Here is a 22,851-nt window from a genome sequence, read left to right as displayed (position 1 = left end):
GCGAGTCGCTCCATGTCAGAGTAATTGACTTCTCGTGAGGTCCCCTCTGCTCTCCCGAGCTTATCTGCCCGGCAAATGTAGCGCTAACCCAATGCTGCGCGAGGCTAGGAGGTTAGCTCGAACGTAGCGGGGCACTGGAGAGTCAGATGTTGCATTTCAACGACCCGTCAAAAAGGTTTGCTGCTTTACATTATTTTTACATTCTGCAGGAAAACAGCTTAATTCTCCAGAGTGCCGCGCCTCTGAATATTTAGTGTCTGCCTCTGACATTTTGATGAGTGAAGTCTCTTGAGTCGCTCCGTTGAAGATTTGCAATATTGGACAGATATTTCTCAAGAGCCGGGCTGCTGATGGATAGATATTTTGCCCCTCGCCGAATCACTCATTCTTCCAAACACATTTGTATCATGGGACTGGAGTGCTGGACTAAATGTGGCTCCAGACTTTGATGCATTCGAGTTTCCCCCGTCTCATCTCTCATGGCGGAGGTAATTGCACCGCGTGCCTCTTTAGAATCCCTGATGTTTCCCTGCATAAGTAAAACAGACCATCATTTGATCCTTAGCGTTACATTACGGAAACGTCTGGGAATTTAGGCACGAGCAAATTGGTCTCTTATGAGCGAAGACGGAAAGGGAACATCGCTTTATTTTCCTGATAAATAATCACTTCATATTGTAATGTCATATTATGGATTATTCACGGATGTAATGAAAGGTATTTGCTTTTAAAGGGAAATGCCTAACAAATCAAATGCATTGCAGAATACCTGAATATATTTATTATTACTTAAAGGAGGGGTAGGTAAGTTTGAGAAACCGGCTCGAGATCGGAGAAAATCTGCCACTTCCTCACAGAGCCCCTCCTCCAACACACACGAACGCGCACATGACCAATGAGGGCACGAGGTAAGTTTGTGCCCCGATGGAAGGCTGACAGGCAGGTAGGCCATCGTACTTTTTACAGTATCACGGCTTCTACAGATGACTTTTTTATGGATTTATTGTCAAAGCACTTCAGATATTCATTGCTATCGGATGTTAAGAGCATTCCATGGAATATAACAAAAAGTGTATCTCGAGCCGGTTTCCGAAACTTACCTACCCCACCTTTAAAGATATATTTTATCACAGGTGAATTTACCATCTACATTTGTTGAGTTTAAAATGGCTAATCCATTCAGACTTTCAAAGTGCCTTTATTAGGGAAAGCACCAGCTATCATCGTGTTTAGTCTAAGGCTAATTGGAGCAGACTCAAATATCGCCAAGACAAATGTTCTAAAAATATTAGGTTTATTCAAAACTGGTTATATTTGCATTGCATTACTGCAAAACTGTCCTGCAAAGGTACTTTTGAGGAATGTATTTAATGTCAGGATAAAAGGAAATTGCATAATGTTTATTCTTAATGCTTCAATGGAAGTGATAACATTTAAGCATCCTTAAGCAAATGTGTATTTCGGTAGTTGGTGTACAATAGTGGAATTCTCAACACAAGGATCTACAGAATTCTATTTTTCAGTTAAAGAAGTTGTATAAATTAAGAAAGATGGGACTCTATGAAGCAGAATGTGAATAAGTCTACTCTGGTCCTTCATGTTTTTGATGTCTTTGATGTGATGTCTCCTCTGTATTTGCGGGTGCCATTGTTATTGTTGTTATTGTTGTCATCATGCGTCGCTTTCCACCTTCTTCTTCAGTAGGACTCAGATGTTGCACTTGTCTTTTCCTTATACATGTGGTGTTGTGTTTCTTTCCGTTAACCGTCAAGTGGGAAATAAGTATTTGTTTGTGTGTTTCTCTTAGTTTCCTAAGATACTGTTATATTTGGCTGTGAAAAAAAAAGTATTATTATGAAGGGCAGACCATCTATCTGTATTAATTTGTTTTTTTAGAAAGGGGCAGGTCCCATAAGATGTTATTCTTCTCCCTGCTCCTTTTCGCTCGATGGTGGAGTCATGTTTTGTGGCAATTACTGTACATTTGGTTTTGCGTACCACGAGCGGGACAAATAAAAATGAAATGAAATAACTGGCGAGTTCATTTATGAAAATATAATGTAAGGCTTTATATTTGTGTTACAATACAGAGTTGACATTTGAAATACACATCACATAGAAGGACCCTCATGTCTTTATCCTGAGGATGTCAATTTGGGAAGTGTCTATTTGTGCGCACTTATATATAGAAAGTAACGGGATAGTGTTCCTATATCTTACTCTGAGCAATGCAGAGGTTGATGTGTTGTTGAACAAGTGGGTACTAATGACGTCATCTGGTTACACCCTGTTCTTCTGCAGTGGTTTAATCGCACCCCGGTGGAGAATTCGCTCGAGTAATTAAACCTAAAGTCTCATATCCGTAAAGAAATGCACATTTAGCTGATGTCTGCTTGTAAACCTGACTTTCATGACTTTAAATCCCTTAATAACATGCCTCACATTCCCTGACTGACTGTGTATTTGCACAGATTGAAGGAGGATGCGTACTTGTTGTGTCGATGCTTGTATGTGTAATTAAACCAACCAACGTCTTCTATTCGTAAGAAACATGCACATTCGTGTGGAATTTTGTTTGCCCTGGCGTTAAGCAGTATTCACATTGTTACTCCATAAAGTGAAGATTTGTTTACCTACTTTTGATTGGTTGTAAACTTGACTTGTATGACTTTAAATCCCTTAAAAACATGCATCACATTCCCTGACTAAGTATTTATTTGACATGAAGACACGTACTTGTTGCGTAGATGCTTGTGGCGAAGGAGGACGAGGCCGGTGAAGTCGATGAGGCTGAGCCTACCGATGCCATCCAGACTTCTTTGCCCATTTCTGCTTCAGCTGCTCTGAACAGCAACCGGGGCCTCCGACACCCTCATGACCCCTGCTGACCTGCAACAAGAGAGGCATAGGGGTTAGGGGTGAAAGGTCAGAGCGCGTGGACTGACAGTAGTCGAGATGTCAGCAACTCTGGAAAGTATTTGTGCATCGGAGCAAAAAAGCGCGTGTATTCCTGGGCCTGTGCGTGCCAATGCTCCATAAATAATAGATGAGCAGAGAGATGGGAGTGCGGCGGAGGCAACGGGAGAAGGCAACGGGAAAAACAAGCATTAGGAATTCAGAGAGCAGCGGGGGAAGAGAGCACATCTCAGCCCGAAAATCCTCAGCCATTTAGTCGCACATACATTTTCAAACCGTGTCGCGTACAGTCTTCTTCTTCCCAGCCTTTCTGAATACGCCCGCCACAGCAAAGCTCCATAATATTCTAAACATTAAAAAATGAGTGTGTCCCAGCTTTCTCTTTAAATGCGTGTTTTATTGTCCTTCACTTTTCTGATGCATGGCTGCTTTAATCAGACGTGTTAGTCCTCGACGTGGGGGACTTTGTTTGGAGACTTCGTTGGATGCCAAATATCAGATGAGAACTTTAGTCAATTCATCATTTAGTTGATAAAATGTTATAAACATATCCTAATCTCCCAAGGTGACATCTTTAAGTGTCCAAAACCCAACGATAAGCAGTTTGAAATTCCATTAATGTTGGCAATGACTCCATTAATCAATTAAGCTCTACACTATGACGCTTTGTATTCCCTGAACTCAACATAAATTACTTTTCTATCTGTTTTCCTTTTATACAATGCACCACGACATCAAGTCAAATTCCTCATAAGTGTCAACCTACCTGGTGATACACCCGATACATAACGGCACCTTCTTCTAGCCTCTCATTGTCCCCCCCCCCTCCTCCTCAGTGAGCGGGCGAGGTGCCACGCTGACTCTGGCACCCCGCGGTGCCAAGGCCCGGCTGCTGCTCCCAACATGGCCGCGCGGAGACCCCCGTGCCGGCCAAAAAGGTCAAGTGGAAACCCGGCTCACTTTATAATCTCCCTCCTCCCGACACCTCATGGCGGCAGACGGAACCGATGATCCACGCGCCGGGAGACAGACGCCATTTGGTGCATCGCTTTTGTTCCAACAGTACATTAGTGATATCACCAGAACCTCTTAATATCTAACCAATCGGAGACTCGACAACACTTAAACATGATTGTCGTTTGACATTTTAGTGGAGAAACCGTCGCCTTCAGTCGGCAGCATTTCTCCCTGACAGGTGTGAGGCCCGAGGCACGAGCCATTCATCAATGTTGATGTCATCATTATAAAGCCTCACATCTGGAGAGAACACAACCTGTACATGCAGCCCGTCCTTTATTACCATCGCCTATATATTCCCCTCGTGTTCCCCGTCTTATCTTTCCCCTTCTGCTCTTATCTCCGTTCTAAATGCAGCTCTTACAGGGTTATTCGGTGGTGACAGCAGGAGTATCATTTTGCTCGACGCGTTCAAGCCGCTGCGAATAAAAGTCTGAAACGGGAAAAAATAAAATCATGATCCTTCTCTGTAATTCGGTGTAGCTCCCGCAGCGCACACACGCAGAGTGTAAAAGTGGCTCTGTCGGCCATAGGCGCTCCAGGTTTTATGAGCAGAGCTGCTGAGCGGGCTTCAGGACTTCACACTGAGCCTGTGTGTGTGTGTGTGTGTGTGTGTGTGTGTGTGTGTGTGTGTGTGTGTGTGTGTGTGTGTGTGTGTGTGTGTGTGTGTGTGTGTGTGTGTGTGTGTGTGTGTGTGTGAGTGTGTGTGTGTGTGTGCAATATGGTGGAGGAGACAGCGTTATGAATGCTAATGGCGCAAACAATGCAAAGCACAACCAGGACGAAAAAATCATTTTGACAAGAAAAAAAAAAAAAGGGAATATCACCGTTTGATTGGTGCTCAGCAGCTTCCAACACACCTTAGCACCGCAACACACACACACACACAGACGCGCAGCAGTGCACTTGATGAGACGCGCCTCCAGTTTTGTGCTGTGGCTGACAGGGAGTGGTTCATTGGTATTACAGTCGCCGCAGAGAGAATCCCTCCGGCGTCGTTCAGTGTCACAACGCCTTTATCGCCAAACCCTGATCGCATATCGGCAACCTCACACGCGCACAGATGCATCGAAAAGAAAATTGCAGATATGACCAATTAGTCGGACCGGAATCCAGGGAACAAATGTCACACACGATAAAAACCGATACAATTTGATTACACCGACACACAGTCGATGCGTGTATATTCTTTCTGTGGAAATTCATTCCAGAAAAACCCACAGTGGGGTCATGGAGGTGGCCGTCGACAAGCCGAATTAATCACACACCGCGCTCTTCATGGCCCACTCTCACGGACAATTATGTTCGATGGCGAGTTAATGAGACATTTTTCAATCACTGTGAAGCGTAGAAGAGCCCACGGCTGACGGCACACACACACACACACACACACACACGGGAACAAACACTCCAGGACACTTCTATCCCTCACACACACACCTGGCTCCCGCAAAAGGCTGAGCTTTCCCTCTCACACCTCCGCTCTGTTCAGCTCTGCGTGGATCAGGGCTTTCGTCTGGGCTAAATCCAGCTCAACCGCAGGTGAAGGACCCTCAATCCCTCCCTCTATCTGCTACTCTACCCCCGCCTCTCTCCTCCGAGCAGAACGAGTCAAACACGGGGCGGAAAAGAACAAGCCATCGCCAGCTTCTGTGTGATCCGGAAGATTTCTAAGCGCCCTGAGGGGAAACACAATCAAATAAAAGTGTCAGCATCCCCCTGCATGCAGCCGCAGATAATGCGCCGAAAGATAATTCATGCTTTATTGCCGGGCTGATGAGCGCTTGCAAGTGTCACATAAAAAGAACAACGGGGGGAGCGGTGCCAAACAGCTGGGATATTGTCAGCAGAGATGTAGAATACTAAACTGCTCTATTCAGCGGCGCACCGGGAAACAAAAGCAGAGCGAAGTACAAAAGGTAACGCCGTGTCTGAGGGCTGCAGCTTTGTGTCACCTGCACACGTTTCGGAGGGGGACAAATCCCCACTTGCGCTCGGCTGAGTTCCATTGTGCGTTCATGATACAGGAATCGCAAGCAAGCCAAACATTTTACGGCTACGCTGACTTTCAAACACGCCGACTAAGACTCGGAGTGCTTCGGCTGAGAAAATCAGACATCAAATAAACAGTTCATTAGGATACTGCGCTCGTGGCGCTACGATAAAATTGATTTCAGCGTTTTGCTCAACCGAGTAACTAATCTCCCGTTTTCCAGCCAGTTCTGCTAATTACAAAGCCAGGAAAGCGCTGACAGGGGAGATATGTAATTGGACCAGAAAAACGATTAGCGAAGAAGCTTATGAAATGATATCACTTTCATACACTGCTTGCCTCGACGTCTGGGGCGACCGAGGCAGCGTCTGTTCAAGGAACTGATCGTAATAGCAGACATAAACGAGCCTCTAATTGCGCTTTTCCCCGTGCCTGCAGGTCACGTGAGGCGGTGCGGCGGAGCTCAGGCGCAGTCAGACGGCATTAATAAATTAAATCCACAGCAGAGCATGCAGGTAATCCATTACCTATCCCACAGGAGAGCTTCCAGGGAATATCAATCTAGGCAATTAGGGGAGAAACAATACACTAACATGCAAGTCTAGCAGATGTAATCTATGGAGCCTGATGAGAGCAGCATCACTCAGGAAGTCTGCCAGACTCATTAAAAGTCCATTTGCAGCGAACACCTGCAGAACAAGCAGGGCAGCGAGTACAATGCAGAGCGAAGCCTCTGATTGGCTGCTCTTGGTTAATTGTCCCCGTAATGAAAAGCAGAAGCTGCTTTGGCAAACTGGCGAGGAGACTTGGAAAGCTTTGGCTCAGCTCATGTTGCACGGAGTTCAACACGCCAGAGAGAAATACACTCACTCACTGCCGCCATGCAATCATACAAAAAGAAATCAGATACAGAAGAGGATGTCCTCATGGATTAACAGCGTGTTCCTTTTTTAAAACAGCATTAACAACCTTAAAAAGGCACAGGATAGAGAGAATAGAGATGAAGATGGAATGAGAAGAAGGGTGAGAGACGCCCTACGTGGCTGGAGGCTGCAGGACCTACCTGCCCGGCAGCTCTGCCCTCCATCCCTTCTGCTACTCAAGCGTTTAGTTTCCATTGTACAGGAGGCACAATCTGCTGGAGAGGAGGCTGGGGTCGCCTCCCAGCTCGCTCCTCGGCAGCTGCCTGCTGCCTCCTGCTCGCTCGCTCGACTGAGTGAGAGTGAAGACGGGGAGAGGGGAGTGCAAAGGGAGAGGGTGAGGGAGTGGGTGTCACAAAGAGAGAGAGAGAGAGGGAGGGAGAGTGCTGTGCGAGCACAAGTCTACCTGCCACAACCCATCAAGCCAGCCAGCCTTGGAGACAGCGCCAAATCAACAGCTGGCCCCCGTGTGATGTCAGAGCCGAACAGCCAGTCAGAGCAGCCGCGGCCGGACGGCACTACGGAGCCGACTGAACCAAAGTCACCGGCTAAATGGGGCTCTTCATTAGCTCCTCTGCTTTAGGATGGAGGCGGGGGGAGGAAGAGGAGGAGGAGGAGGAGGAGGAGGAGGAGGAGGAGGAGGAGGAGGAGGAGGAAGAAAGGGCAGCCAGGGACATGGGATAGATGGAAGGAGAGTGAGAGGAAGAGGAGAGGGAGGTAAGGCGCAGAAAAGAGTGCAGAAAGAGAAGAGAAAGGACAGGATGGACATGTCGGCGGTCAGCTAGGTGCTCAGAGAGCAGGTGGAGAGACGGTGGGGAGGCGCTGGCCGCTGAGAGGCCGAGCTGTTCACTGGGCTACCTTCCCATTAAAGCTGGCACCCTGCGCTCCACACATGAAGGCGAGCTACAGCTAATCCCACTGAGCCACCACCTGAAACACCACCCATTACTGAAAGCAGAGGAGGAGTACAACACTGCAATAATATTGAGCTTTAGGCAAATCTCACATAAGCTTATTGGTGGATCAGAGAGAAAACAATACACTGCTGCATGAGGAAGGAGAGCAGCTGCTTGAGCGTGCTCAAACCGCACCCCTCACCTCCTCCGTTTGATCTAAATCTGACTTTGGAGGATCGAATAGGAAAAACAAAAGGGATCAGCCTCCACGAGAATTCACTTGGCTTGTTTATTTCATTAAAGTTCGAATATCTTACACGACAGCGTGATAATTGAGCTTTGGGAATAATTGACTTCACGAAGCACTCTCCTCGCTAAGTGACAGACAGGCTGTCAAAGACATAGGAAGTCACACACCGGTCCTCTGCAGCTGAAGTCTAGACTGCCATAATGTGATTGTTTTTGTCCTTTCAGTCACTCAGACTTTAACAGCAAACACGGTGGGCGGAAAAGTTCCTGTTGTCACTAAGCAACCAACACTAGACTGCGACAACCGATCCGATGCCTCATAATTGTACCATTCGTTACGCCAGGTCTCTGAAGAATGTATTATCGTGCTTCCTTAATCCCATAAAAAGGTCACCAATTGAACAAACAATTTATGGATAGGCGGATGAATTATTTAATGGCCCAGACCAAATATTATCGGAAAGAGAGATTTTTTCCCCCCCCTGGAAGGCGATGAATTATTTAGTCATCGGGGCCACATTCGGAGAAAGCCATTACACAGCATCCTCAATATCCGATAATGTCATCTGCTCCGAATGTGCCCTCACCTGCGTAATGAACGGTCAACAGAATCTCCGCTGCAGAAACAGTTATGGAAAACAATTATTAGCATTTATTTTAAGCCTGGGAGAGGTGTGCCACAGAGTGTACACCGCCACAACCACAGCTTTGATTTAGTGTACCTCCGAATGCACAATACATCACCCAGCAGGTAGAAACAGACGCTGATATGTTTGAGGGATAACCATATCATCCAAATGTGCACATTGAGGGATTCTCAATCAGCAAAAACGACTTATTATGGTCGTAAATCCCTGTAAAGTGTACACACACACACACACACACACACCCACACACACACCCACGCACACTCCTGTAAACCAGCAGCCGCAGGGACGGAGCACTCTCCACCCACCAGGCTCCGCTGGTACCTTAATGAAAAAGATAGTATCGTGATGCCTCAGTGGTGGCACCGTGCACGCTTTCAGTGCCATCTCCGGCAAAGATGAGGTAATAATTGCCTGGGTTAATGCATAGGAATTATAATGGGTTATTTATTACACAAGTACTAACACGAGATGTTTTATTTATGGCATTTTTACGAGTATGAATGTAGTTCAAGTCAGGTTTCAAGGTCCACTTTTATAACCTATGTGACAGTAATGGAGTTGCACTATGTTTTAAAACTATACTACTATTTTAAAAACATGCATTAAATCAAGACTTGGTGTTGATGTGCACAGCTCCACTGCATCATTCATTGATTCATATTATTGTAAGCAACAAGCCTTGGATACAGGGAGAGTGATTGACATTAATGCATTTTATTTATAATTAATAGAAATATAACATTAACACTTATCTCCCTTATTGAGAAAATAAGCCGCTTTGGTTATCTTGTACTTGTCAGGTAACGTTAACTGCGCAGCGTTTTATGTCAATTATTAATACGTGGGCTTTATTAATACGGGGGATTTTTTTTTTTTCTATGCTTCCATAACGATGAAGGAAATATCCAGTTATCTATCCACCACAACGACAAGATATTATGAGTATTAAAGGTGTGAGGATAAATCGAAAGTATATTCATTTTAATGAAATGAAAACAATGCAATTTAAATGCTACTTTTCGGTGGCTATTGCTACACCAGACTCCATTACAAATGTGGCAATTGTAGTGTTTCCTCTGTATCGACCAACCGACAAACTACGGACAACAGGTGACTTTTTAATCTGAACATATATGCATGTAACAAAACTTCGGCGTGTAAAACAATAACAAAAACAGCAAAGCAATGCAATTAAAGCTCATTTTATTGAAATGGCATGCCGCATCTTAACGGGAGAGAAACAGCCGAAGCAGGCCTAAAAGTTATTAAATTCTGCTGTATTATTTAACTACTAATGCACGCTTTTTTCCGAATAAAGCCGAATTTAAGAGTGTCCTCTGACCATTTCGAGTCCACGTTTGCGTGCAAGGTGTGTGCTTTTGCAGCAGCGTAAAAAGCAACATTATATCAGCCACATTTTTGGCCTGCCACTGGGGCTTGAAATCGGCCAAACACCGGTGTCATGCACGAGCAGGAGACATGTTTACTGCTAACTAGCTCATGAAAACAGCCACCCTTTCGGTGTCTCTTCCTCCAATAATTGTTGCACATGATACTGCAGATATCTAACGTTGCCTTACCTCTTTTGGTTAACACAGTTGAGTCTCTACCGAGGGAGAAGAAGCGAAATGAAGGAGAGAGAGCAGAAAGCCTGGTGCGTCAGATCCTTACGTCGGACACGTAACGGTGTTGAAAACATGACACGTTTTTCTCGTTGCTGGATTTTTTTGTGCGTAATGGCACTTTGCATGGAGACTGACAAATTATCCAACTAATATCCTCCTGAGGAATAAAAAAACGTCTTCCAATTTCCTATTTTAGCCCTAAATTATCTATTTAGGGTTTAAAAATATCTGCTGGGTAGCTTGTAAATTTCTTCCAGGAGTCACTACAGTCTTATTTAAGTGTTGTTTATATTTAACATCATTAATACAAATCTGCACACGTATTACATGTAGTGGAGTGAATGTACACTATTTACCTCTGAATTGTAGTGAAGTAGCGGTACAAAGTAGCATAACATGAAAATACTCAAGTAGTATCTCAAAATAGTACTTTAGTAAATGAGTAAATGTACTTAGTTTCTTCCCACCTCTGCGTAATGGCACTAAAAACTATATATCGCTTCTAAAATATGTTAAAAGTTAACATTTGTAGGTAAATGTCATTGCATTTGTTTATAAAGCTACAGGAAGTTGCATGCGTGATGACGTCACGTGCAGCGGATGCTAGGTGACCGAAACAGAGACATTTGCCGGGAAACTTTCTCCTGTTTCAGTCCAGATTAAAGTGACTCCTGCGGCTTTTCCCACTGTCTAACCGGGTAAGGACACCACGCACACACACTGACACATACAAAGCTTGTTTCTTGTTGTGTTGCTTTGCTAACAAAAGGCTTTTATATGCATGCTGTGCTTAGTTACTGCTGCAGAATCACGATGCATAGCAACCACTGACTGTGGCTGCACATGGGGCATTTCAATCTACATAAAGGTCAAATAAAACAATGTTACCTTGCTACTCGCATGGTAGCTTGATGAGGGAGTCAAATAGCACACAAAAACAAATACATCCGGTTTTAAAATAATTACTATATGGTAAAGAGCTTTTATTTTTGTGGGCTACTTCCGGTGCTGCCTAATCCTGACTTTATTTATTTTCTTTTTACCGTCCATATATGTTTTTGCATACCTTATTGTGTGTTGTTGGCCCCTAACCTTGCAAACATATTATGTGTGTGCTATGATATAATGTATAAATTGACTATTTTGCATATTTTGTTTATCTTCATACTACTGATATATCTTTATTGTTCTTTATTTGTATTATATTTACCTCTAATTCATGTGCAACGTCTTATCTATGCTGCTGAGATGAAAACAATCCAAAATTGGGATCAATTAACTCTTATCTTAATATATCAAGTGAATTTAAAACTCATCAAACGGCAACACACTGATTTCCTGATCAGAAAATAATACTTTGATGCCTTAAGGTGATTTTAGTTGAATATGACATGTAGTATTGTTGTTCTAAGCATTATAGCTATTATAACTAACATAATTAAGCTTTGCACACAATATATGACATATGTTCTCTACCTGACCACTGTTGTTCTGGGATGTTGTTACAGTTGTAGACATAATGAATATGTGGGGTTGACACTATAGGGAGGCTTGACAGCAGCAGGTGAGGCAACACAGAGAAGAGGCTGGAGCTGCGGGCAGCTGAGACGGCAAACTTTGACCGCCTCGTCTAAAATTCGGACTTTCTTTGTCCACTACTGCGTCACCCATCCTCTCATCATGCTATTCCTGTCAGAGCTAATAGGCAGCGGGGGACGGCTCCTCAATATTATTATTATGTAAGATGTTTACTGATTATCAAAGACCCCCATCACCCCAGCCACAAACTGTTCGGTCTGCTGCCGTCTGGCAGGCGTTACCGCAGCATCCGGACAAAATCAACCAGACTCAGAGACAGCTTCATCCCGCAGGCGATAAGACTTTAAACACCTGAACTGCTGAAACACTTTCACAACATTCATCTGCTGCTTAGTAATTAGTTATCTATTATCTAATATATCAATCCAATAGCTTGCATATAGACTCGTATTGCACTATTCTAGAGTACTGCATTTGTATCGCTATCTCCGACTTTTATTTTTGTACTCAATTTTATATTTTATTTTTTGATTTCTTATTATTATTACAATTATTTGTTTAATCTCTCAAAGTGTATCAGTATCCCTTGTTGTGAAGCACTTCGAGATTTGTCTTTTCAGATGAGAAGCGCTATATAAATTAAATATATTATTAGGGCCCGAGCACGAGAGTGCTAGGACCCAACGGTGTCCTAGCATGAAGTGCAAGGATACCTATTGTTATTCGTGGTATTATTATTATTATTATATAATTACGGAATCCTTGTTTTCAGGCCTTTAGGATGCTGAAAAAGTTGTATAATTTTGCACGGACGCCAGGATCGGTGAAAAATTTGATATTTTGGAGTCAATTAGTTCAAATTGTCCAACCTGCTCGCTAGCGCCACCTATTTCAATTCCATTTTGGAAAAATTCACAAAGTCCCACCATAACTCCGAATGACCTGACATTTTGCAAACATATCCGGGTGGACCTGCTCTACAAATAACCCAATTGGAATCCTTAGCTCCGCCTACTTTAATTTTTTTTAAATTAGCATAATTTTAAAAACACTTAAATATTCACTTAAATTTCAATTTTTAGTTTATCAACACCAAACTTCGTATACAGTATCGCCGGAGGGTCATACACATTACCCTAGGAGATGAGCATGTTCAAACGATAAATATTTCCGCCATGAATTAAAACGTACTCGCAAAAAGGCGGGGCTTAGAATTAAATGCTCCTAATTCATCAACAATGTATCCAAACATCACAGATTTTGGTGGAAACGTTAAATCTGTCTTGGGGAATAGGCACACCAAAGTATTTTCATTTTGGACTATAGGGGGCGCCAAAAACACCACCAATTTATAACTCAAGAGGGGATGGACTAATCTTTTTGTTTTTTATTTACACATACTTTCGGGGCGACTACAAACTTATATTCAAAGTGTCGCAACAAGTGCAGAATGTGGGCGTGGCCTATACATTATTTTTAAATTGCGATAGCATAAAATGAGCTTCGGACGCAAAACTTGGGACACAAGTCAGATCCCAGGACTTTTTCGAAAATGTAAAAAAAAAACGTACATTTTCAAAAAAACTGCTCACTAGTGCCCCCTATTGTGTGGTAGTCACATATAGTTTCTCAAAACTTCACGAATTTTGGCACAGACATTTCTCATGGAATTGCGGATATATTTGTACATACATTCCATTAGCCCCGCCCCACAAAAAGTCGGCCATTTTGAAATATGTGCGTTTTTCAGCCATTTTACGCACGTTCTTGCGAACTTCTCCTAGGGGAATGATCGGAAAAATTCCAATGCAGGACAGGTTTAGTCCCTATCCCATATGATACTTAATTGAGGAGCACATTTTTGAAAAATTACTCGTGGAGGTCGTAAGCTAACAGCGAATACACCATTGTTGACGATTTACATGTCGCAAATTACTCTAAACTACTCGGATATAGTTATTCCGATATTCACGAAACGCTGTATACATATTGCTATTATGATTGCACACATATTTCAAATTGCCTTTCATTAGCTCCGCCCCCCAGAAAGTCGGCCATTTTGAAAAATGTGCGTTTTTCAGCCATTTTACGCACGTTCTTGCGAACTCCTCCTAGGGGAATGATCGGAAAAATTCCAATGCAGGACAGGTTTAGCCCCTATCCCATACGATACTTAATTGAGGAGCACATTTTTGAAAAATTACTCGTGGAGGTCGTAAGCTAACAGCGAATACACCATTTTTGACGATTTACATGTCGCAAATTACTCCAAACCACTCGGATATAGTTATTCCGATATTCACGAAACGCTGTATACATATTGCTATTATGATTGCACACATATTTCAAATTGCCTTCCATTAGCCCCGCCCCCCAGAAAGTCGGCCATTTTGAAAAATGTGCGTTTTTCTGCCATTTTACGCAAGTTCTTGCAAACTCCTCCTAGGGGAATGATCGGAAAAATTCCAATGCAGGACAGGTTCAGCCCCTATCCCATATGATACTTAATTGAGGAGCACATTTTTGAAAAATTACTCGTGGAGGTCGTAAGCTAACAGCGAATACACCATTTTTGACGATTTACATGTCACAAATTCATCCAAACTACTACATTTCCATTTTTGGAAACCTTTACAAAGTGGCACCGTAACTCAGAATTACCTGACATTTTGTCCACTTATTTGGGTGGACCTACTCTACATATTATGTCCTGGAACCCGAAAGCTCCACCTCCTTCATTTTTTTTAAATTACCATAATGTTAAAAACAGTGAAATATTCACTTAAATTTCAAATTTTGGTTTTTGTACACCAAACTCAGTATACAGTATCGCCGGAGGGTCAGACACATTATCGTAGGGAATGAGCATGTTCAGTCGATAAATGTGGCCGTCAGTACTCTAAACGTGTTCTCAAAAAGGCGGGGCTTAGATAGAAATGCTCATAATTCATCAACAATGTACCAATAAAACACGCATTTTGGTGGTAAGGTTCAGTCTGTATTGGGGAATAAGCACAAAAAGTAATATCCATTTTGGACTATAGGGGGCGCCAAAAACATGACAAATGTATAACTCGTGAAATGATGGACGAAATCTTTTTTTTTTTTTTAGACATACTCTGGGGATGAGTATGGACTTATATTTAAAGTGTCACAACGAATGACACATGTGGGCGTGGCCTGTACTTTTTTTTTTATGACGATGTGCTTAAATGTGTTTCGGTACGCAAAACTTGGGACACGCATCACAGCCCACGACCTTTTCAAGAATGTAAAAAAAAAAACGTAATTTCTCAAAAATACTGCTCACTAGCGCCCCCTATTGTGTGGTAGTCACATATAAGTCTCAGAACTTCACGAATTTTAGCACAGACATTCCTTATGGAATTGCGGACATATTTGTACATACATTCCATTAGCCCCGCCCCCCAAAAACTTGGCCATTTTGAAATATGTGCGTTTTTCAGCCATTTTACGCACGTTCTTGCGAACTCCTCCTAGGGGAATGATCGGAAAAATTCCAATGCAGGGCAGGTTCAGCCCCTATCCCATATGATACTTAATTGAGGAGCACATTTTTGAAAAATTACTCGTGGAGGTCGTAAGCTAACAGCGAATACACAATTTTTGACGATTTACATGTCGCAAATTACTCTAAACTACTCGGATATAGTTATTCCGATATTCACGAAACGCTGTATACATATTGCTATTATGATTGCACACATATTTCAAATTGCCTTCCATTAGCTCCGCCCCCCAGAAAGTCGGCCATTTTGAAAAATGTGCATTTTTCAGCCATTTTACGCACGTTCTTGCGAACTCCTCCTAGGGGAATGATCGTACAAATTCCAATGCAGGACAGGTTTAGCCCCTATCCCATATGATACTTAATTGAGGAGCATATCTTTGAAAAATTACTCGTGGAGGTCGTAAGCTAACAGCGAATACGCCATTTTTGACCATTTACATGTCGTAAATTACTCCAAACTACTCGAAAATAGTTATTCTGATATTCACGAAACGCTGTATACATATTTCTATTATGATTGCACACATATTTCAAATTGGCTTTTATTAACCCCGCCCCCCAGAAAGTCAGCCATTTTGAAAAATGTGCGTTTCTCATGCATTTTAAGCACATTTTAGCAAAGTCCTCCTAGGGAAATGTTCCAAAAAATTCCAATCCAGCACAAATTCTGCCCATATCCAATGTGATGCTAAATTGTGAGGAAATTAGTTGCTAGCTGAATCGAGGACCTCGTAAGCTAACGGAGAATATACCTTTTTGGACCATTTATATGTCAGATAAGCTACTGAAACCTGCCTGTCTGCCTCGCACATCAACGCTCACAAACACACAGACGCACCTACACGTTCTACAACACACACCTACATGTTCTACAACAAAAACAAACAGCTCCTAAAGCATATAATAAATATAAATATTAGGCTACAGCCCTTGTATTTATTAAGTGAAGCACCATATGGTTTCATGAAAAATCTCCTAAAGCCTACAAATAAACACACCCCCCCCTCCCCCACACAAACACTTTCTCTGTCTATAAGGCTTACAGTTACATTGTTCAATCATGCTTTAGCAACCATGTCTTTATTATGATCTCTTGTTTTCTCTGTGATTACCACAATTCTGGAGAAATGGATCTGCTGGGGAACGACCCTTACTTTGAAAAGTGCACGGCAAATCAGAAGGACAGAGCTGCCACCTGAGGTGCTGGATAAAGCAAGCCTGAACAGCGCTCAGGAACATCATCCACCCAAACCTCCGCTGACTGCAGTACAGACGTATGAGTGTAGACGTGTAGAGCTCATCACTGCTGTCACTTCAGCCTTACATACTTTTACTTATAATTAAAACATTACATCTGTGTGCCATATAGTACTTGTCATTTTGCATATACTGTATATACTTATTACATTGCATTGTCTTTATTTGAAATACTGTCTACACTTAATCTACAACTTCTCTCATATTATTGAATCTACATTGTGGTTGTTATATATTTATCTGTTATCTTGCACTTCTTTGCGTCTTAGGTTTACATTTTAATTGTTCCTGTGACGGACTGCGGAGCTGAGCAAAACACACACGAACAGTTAGACCAAACACACTTAGCTATTCCATCTACCTCTGGAGCTAGCTAAACTAGTTATAAATATGTTTATTCTTCACTGTCGGCATATCGCTACCTGGTTGATGCAGGACAAATGGTACCAACGCAGTTGGCGCACATGCCTAAGATTTCCTGGTCAGAAACAAAGGAACGCAAAGTCAGGTAAACAATTTAGAGACATGACAAACGGCTCATCTCGGAGGACTGAGGGGGGGGACCAGCAACCCTCCCCGACAGGCGCACGGACGCGAGGGCCCGCTCATCACTGCGCGCACAAGTGCGACCGCAGTTTTAATTATTATTATTATTCCACTTTCTCACTTTTTTTAGAACTATTTTTCTTTTTTCTATCACTTTTAATATAATATTCTTTAATATTGTTTTAATATTGTCTGCTTATCCGTATTATTGTGTTGCATTGTTGGAGAAGCCTGTGACCTAAGATTTTCAACGACATCATTACTTTGTAGCTATGTTAGTTTGACAATAAAGAACCTTGAACATCAGCATCAATACTGCAAACAATATTGCATTTGTCCATGTTATTTATTTATGTAAGGCGAGGCGAGGCTATGCGAGGCGAGGCGAGGCTATGCGAGGCGAGGCGAGGCTATGCGAGGCGAGGCGAGGCTATGCGAGGCGAGGCGAGGCTATGCGAGGCGAGGCTATGCGAGGCGAGGCTATGCGAGGCTAGGCGAGGCTATGCGAGGCGAGGCGAGGCGAGGCGAGGCTATGCGAGGCGAGGCTAGGCGAGGCGAGGCTAGGCGAGGCGAGGCGAGGCTAGGCTAGGCGAGGCGAGGCGAGGCGAGGCTATGCGAGGCTATGCGAGGCGAGGCTATGCGAGGCGAGGCGAGGCTATGCGAGGCGAGGCGAGGCGAGGCTATGCGAGGCGAGGCGAGGCTATGCGAGGCGAGGCGAGGCGAGGCTATGCGAGGCGAGGCGAGACGAGGCGAGGCGAGGCGAGACGAGGCTATGCGAGGCTATGCGAGGCGAGGCGAGGCTATGCGAGGCGAGGCGAGGCGAGGCTATGCGAGGCGAGGCGAGGCTATGCGAGGCGAGGCGAGGCTATGCAAGTTTATTTATATAGCACTTTTCTGTACGCGACAATTCAAAGTGCTTTACAAAACAAATTAAAAGACTTTTTAGGAATAAATACATTAAAAACACATTATACAATTTCACAACAGACATTACAAAGCAAAGATAATAAAATAATAAAAATAAACACCACAGGTATACAATACATGTTTAAAAGGCATACTGTAGTTCGAATGAGAGCATCTCAATTAAAAGCAGCGGCAAAGAGATGTGTTTTTAGTCTCGATTTAAAAATAGTAAGCGTTTCTGCGGACGTGCACGCTTTGGGTGGTTTGTTCCAGAGTGTCGGGCATAACAGCTAAACGCTGCCTCCATGTTTTGTTGTTACTCTCGGAGCCGATAGCAGACCCGACCCAGAAGACCTGAGGCACCTCGATGGCTCGTAATTATGCAGGACTTCAACAATATACTTTGGTCCTAAACCATGTAGTGATTTAAAAACTAGCTGTAGTACTTTAAAATCAATTCTTTGGCCGACTGGAAGCCAGTGTAGAGATTTCAGAACCGCACTGATGTGATCCACTCTGTTCGTGTCAGTGAGGACTCGAGCAGCGGCGTTCTGGATCAGCTGCAGCTTTCTGATGGATTCTTTTAGCCCTGTGAAGACACCGCTGCAGCAGTCGAGTACTGAAAATAAAAGCATGGACAAGCTTTTCTAAGTCCTGTTGTGACATTAGTTTTTTTTAATATATCATATTCCAATTACTTGTATATACAGTAGACTCTCCTTACACTATTTTATCTGTTGTATTGTGTTGGAGGAGCCTGTGACCTAAGATGTTCATTGACGTAACTCCACTATATCTATGCACACATTATTATAACAGCCTTGAATTGGATCTTGAATCTATTTTCTCTTTTTCTCCAGCCCCAAATCTGTCGTCTGAATGAGCGAGTGCCGAGAAACTGATGAGGATATACAAATAGAAATGGACGATAATGGCCTGCAGACCCCTCGCTGTGAAACAAGATGGTCACAGCAACTGTCAGGCCTCCCTCCCAAGCTCCTGCAGCGTCTGATGCCGTTCCAATTGGAAGGAGTGGAGTTCGCTTTATCTAAGAATGGACGGTAAGCAGTCGGTTAAAACACAGCTGAAGTCATTTGTATAGTATATCCTTTTCTATGTGAGGTTTCATTAATCCATAGCTATCCCCTATTGCAGGGGTGTCAAACTCAATTTCATCACGGGCCACATTCGCATTATGGTTGCACTCAAAGGGCCGGTTGTAACTTTAAGACTATAAAAATACATACATATTTAATATATATATAAACTAATGTATTATATTACATTATTGCCTCTGCATTGAATTATTATCGGATAGTAATAACTTCATATTTAACTACGTCTGAAAGCAGAAGTCTAGGGCAAATAATTGCAAGTCTCTTCAGTGAGAATGTCACAAAATGATTTTAAAAGACATTTTGAAAAAAAAGTCAATTCTGAGAAAAAATGCATATTTAGAAGAAAAAAATTCTAATTTCAGATGCATTGTGGGACATGTAGTTTATGGGCAACGTGCTTCTGTAAATCGCCATGTATTACAAACATATTATATTCTTTGCAAGCTCTTATGGGGCCACATGAAATGAAGTCGCGGGCCGGATTTGGCCCCCGGGCCTTGAGTTTGACACCCCTGCCCTATTGCACCGACCAAAGTCAAAACACCTCATTCAACGCCATAACATATAACTTTTGTGTAATATCATTAATAACATGACAAGCGAAAACATTGATTTGACGTCTAAACGTGGACCCAAAGACGTCTGTTGTTAATCTGTAAGGGACAGTGTAATCCCCCCTTTGAACTTATACCATCCTATGTCTGTGTAACTATTAAGATATTGATATAAAGATGCTTTCACCTTTACTCAGGAGGTTCACAGCAATTACAGAAAGAGGCAAGGTGTTGTCACGGATATGTTTACAGCGCATTAGTCATTGAGCCAAATGTTATGGTGTGGCTGCATGGATAATATGCTTCATTGAGCGTTAAAGTGAGCCGTCCTAATTGACAGGAAAGCGCTGGTTTCAGTCCCATATCGACGGCTCAAGTAGAAAGTCAAGAATATATGATGTAACAAGGTCACATAGGGTCCGTGTTTTATCTTTGGAAACAATCACAAGTCCATGTGGAGTTTACTCGGCTGCCCGTAAGTGTTTGGCAGGACTTCCTCCTCCTCTCGACCAGTCGATTTACAGGAAGGTCAGCGCAGGGGGAGACAATCTGAGCGCGGCCGAAGTGATGCAGAGCGGCCATATTGATTCAGAAAACCCTGGGAGGCGATGCTTTGTTACTCTGGCGGGTCAGGAGTCAATTGGCTCCGGCTGCACGGTGCAGAAAGCCACCTCGGTCCATCGTGACAGGAAGGGCTTCTCTGGAGGACAAGTGGCATTAGCTCAATATATTACCCCTAAAGGCTTTACTCTCAATCTCCATCTTTATGTGTTGTATCGCACACAAACAACCTCAGCGTCCAGGGAACACACACAATATGAAATAACACTAAAATAATAAAACAATATTTAAAGGGCCCATGTCGTGCTTTTCCGGTTATCACCCGTCCCCTTCGGTCTGCAGTCACAAACCCTCAAAGTACACCCTGTAGCGAGTAAAGCTCTAACGGTACGTCCACACGGCAGCTTCAGAAGAAACTTCCACCGCTTCCAACGCTTCTCTGCCCGTTGACTTTGAATGGGGATGACGTCACTTTGCCTGGCTTTTCGCCGAACTGCATTGTGGGGGAGCGAAGAGAAGATTTCCAGGATGTCCAGGATTCAAAAGTTGAGCGATGTTCAACTTTTGAAGCTGAGCTGGAAGCGTCAGCCAATCAAACACGTTTATGCAAATCTGACGGTAGATGCGCTAGCCAATCAAACCGCGTGTAAGCAGGGAGAACCAGACCGCAGTTCATTTCCTCATATTCCAAACGAGAAGTTCCGGTAGCAAATCACCCGGTTCTTTACGACCAGAACTATTACCGGGATACAAACCGGAGGAACCAGGTGTGGAGGGAGGTGGCAGAGACAGTGGGGGAAACTGAAACCAGCGGAAACCTGTCCGCTCCTCGCAGCAGCAACGAGCCTCGCAAACGTCCGACCAATCAGAGCACACTGGGCTCACAGGGAGGGCGGAGCTCCAACAAGCCGTGTAGGACAGAGAGTGAATACACAGACTATACTGTATGAGAAACCAATGTGAGTTTGGAACATTTAACAATTTAAATGTATTCTAGTCGACCTCAACAATGGATCTATGATCAGTAGAAATGGCCGTGACACGGGACCTTTAAACATATGATAAAATGCACAATAACTAGAAACATATAAAAACATATACACATGTCAAAATGTTATTCTCAACTAGTATTAAAAGCCAGGTGAGGTTTTGACTACATTCTGTATGCCTACACAAGCATAGGTGTTGCTCAGGCAGCTATAATAAGCTTTAGCATACGATTGGACGACAGCTGCTTGTGGGAGGACTTTGCTTTGCTCTTCTATCATATCAGATGTGCTACAGTAGGTTTCCAATTATATGCGTCTCCTTTAAATCCAGTGTGTCCTTCATTAGTAATAAGACATGCAGCCAGTTTAGGAAGCCACCTCCTCCACATCCAGGTTGCTACACATAATAAAAGTAGTATAGTGAGATGATAATACAGTGGCGCTTTAAGCCCGCTGTGTGCCGCCCTCACACACAGGCAGACGGTAAAGATGATTACGAGCTAAAAATTGTCCTTTTATTGACAGTAATCTCCATCTTTTGATGTATCCGACGCACCCCGCTGTTCATTATTTGTTCGTTTAATCTCCTCGGAGACAGAGGAGAATTAAAGCGCCAGTGTCTTTTTCCGACGCTCAACAGAGACCAGGTGTAGCTGCAGGTGTGCTGGATTACTTTAGGAAGGACTGTAGCAATTCCCACACATGTAAGACACCTGAAGTGGAACCACACAGACCGACAGACGGAGCAAGATGGCAGCCCTTCACTATGATATAACGTAACGCACCGAGCTGCGTACGTTGATGTCTGATACCTGACGGGGTGGGAGGATCCGTGGGAGGATCGTTCCTTTTTAAATCTCACATTGGTTGTGTCTTTCCGCATCGTCGAGAGCATCGAACCGAATGCCTCAAATGATGTCGCAATTGAAATACTTATGGGACTGTGTGGGAGGGCGAGTGACTTTTACGAGGGATAATGTGGGGAGGTTGTGGCACAGCGCGGCAATAAAACCCCCCGAGATGTGGTTTATTGCATCGTTAGGAAAGTTGAGCAAAAGTGTGCCGTTCGGGTGCTGACATCTTCAGCTTCTCTAACCCGCGTTGCATCGGGACACCGCATCCATTAGGGCCTCTCGGTCACTTTCATTACGGTGTCGATGCACTCTATATCCGCCTCGCTCTGATTCGTCCAAAGTCTTATTGTTAGTGACTGCCTGTGCTTTTATTAAATAAGGCCGGGTGTGCTGTTGTGGGAGGAGATCAATACGCCGACTGTGCTGTCCTTCCAGAGATGGACTTGGCTACCTGCGCACACACGAGATGAGTGTGGTCGCAATAAAGAGACCGGACACAGAGTGCTTCCATTAAATCATCGGGCGATTCTGCAGTGCACCGTTACAGCACTGGGAGTTCAAGTCGTCTGGGCCAAATCCGGCCCGCGACTTCATTTTATGCGGCCCCGCAAGAGCTTGCAAAGAATATAATACGTTTATAATACGGTTACATGCCACTTTGCAGAAGCAGGTTGCCCATAAACTACATGTCCCACAATGCATCTCGTTTTGTGACATGCACACTGAAGA

At 43.6% G+C, this 22,851-nt stretch overlaps 2 protein-coding genes across 9 annotated transcripts in view; one reads left to right on the top strand and one right to left on the bottom strand.

Moving 5' to 3' along the window:
* Window positions 1-10,328, bottom strand: part of LOC117460439 (R3H domain-containing protein 1-like) — a 44,927-nt gene extending 34,599 nt beyond the window's left edge. For 7 of the 8 annotated variants that reach the window (XM_034101852.2, XM_071205582.1, XM_071205580.1 and 4 more), the window contains exons 1-2: window positions 10,222-10,328; window positions 2,737-2,889 (exon numbers count right to left, since the gene is read on the bottom strand). The gene's annotated coding sequence lies outside the window, so the exon portion shown is untranslated. Of the gene's footprint in view, window positions 1-2,736; window positions 2,890-6,989; window positions 7,139-10,221 lie in introns of all 8 variants that reach the window. The other variant, XM_034101845.2, reaches the window with a different exon arrangement.
* A 6,003-nt stretch (window positions 10,329-16,331) lies between these two features.
* LOC117456287 (DNA annealing helicase and endonuclease ZRANB3-like) overlaps window positions 16,332-22,851 on the top strand; it is a 50,150-nt gene continuing 43,630 nt past the window's right edge. The window contains exons 1-2 of the mRNA XM_034096112.2: window positions 16,332-16,611; window positions 18,907-19,107. Of these exons, the coding sequence (XP_033952003.1) occupies window positions 18,926-19,107 (182 nt within the window). The 5' untranslated portion in view covers window positions 16,332-16,611; window positions 18,907-18,925. The remainder of the gene's footprint in view (window positions 16,612-18,906; window positions 19,108-22,851) is intronic.

Source organism: Pseudochaenichthys georgianus, chromosome 2, assembly GCF_902827115.2.
Source record: "Pseudochaenichthys georgianus chromosome 2, fPseGeo1.2, whole genome shotgun sequence".
Lineage (NCBI taxonomy): Eukaryota > Metazoa > Chordata > Actinopteri > Perciformes > Channichthyidae > Pseudochaenichthys > Pseudochaenichthys georgianus.
Note: the sequence above shows the minus strand (reverse complement) of the source record. Positions and strands in the feature narration are given on the sequence as shown.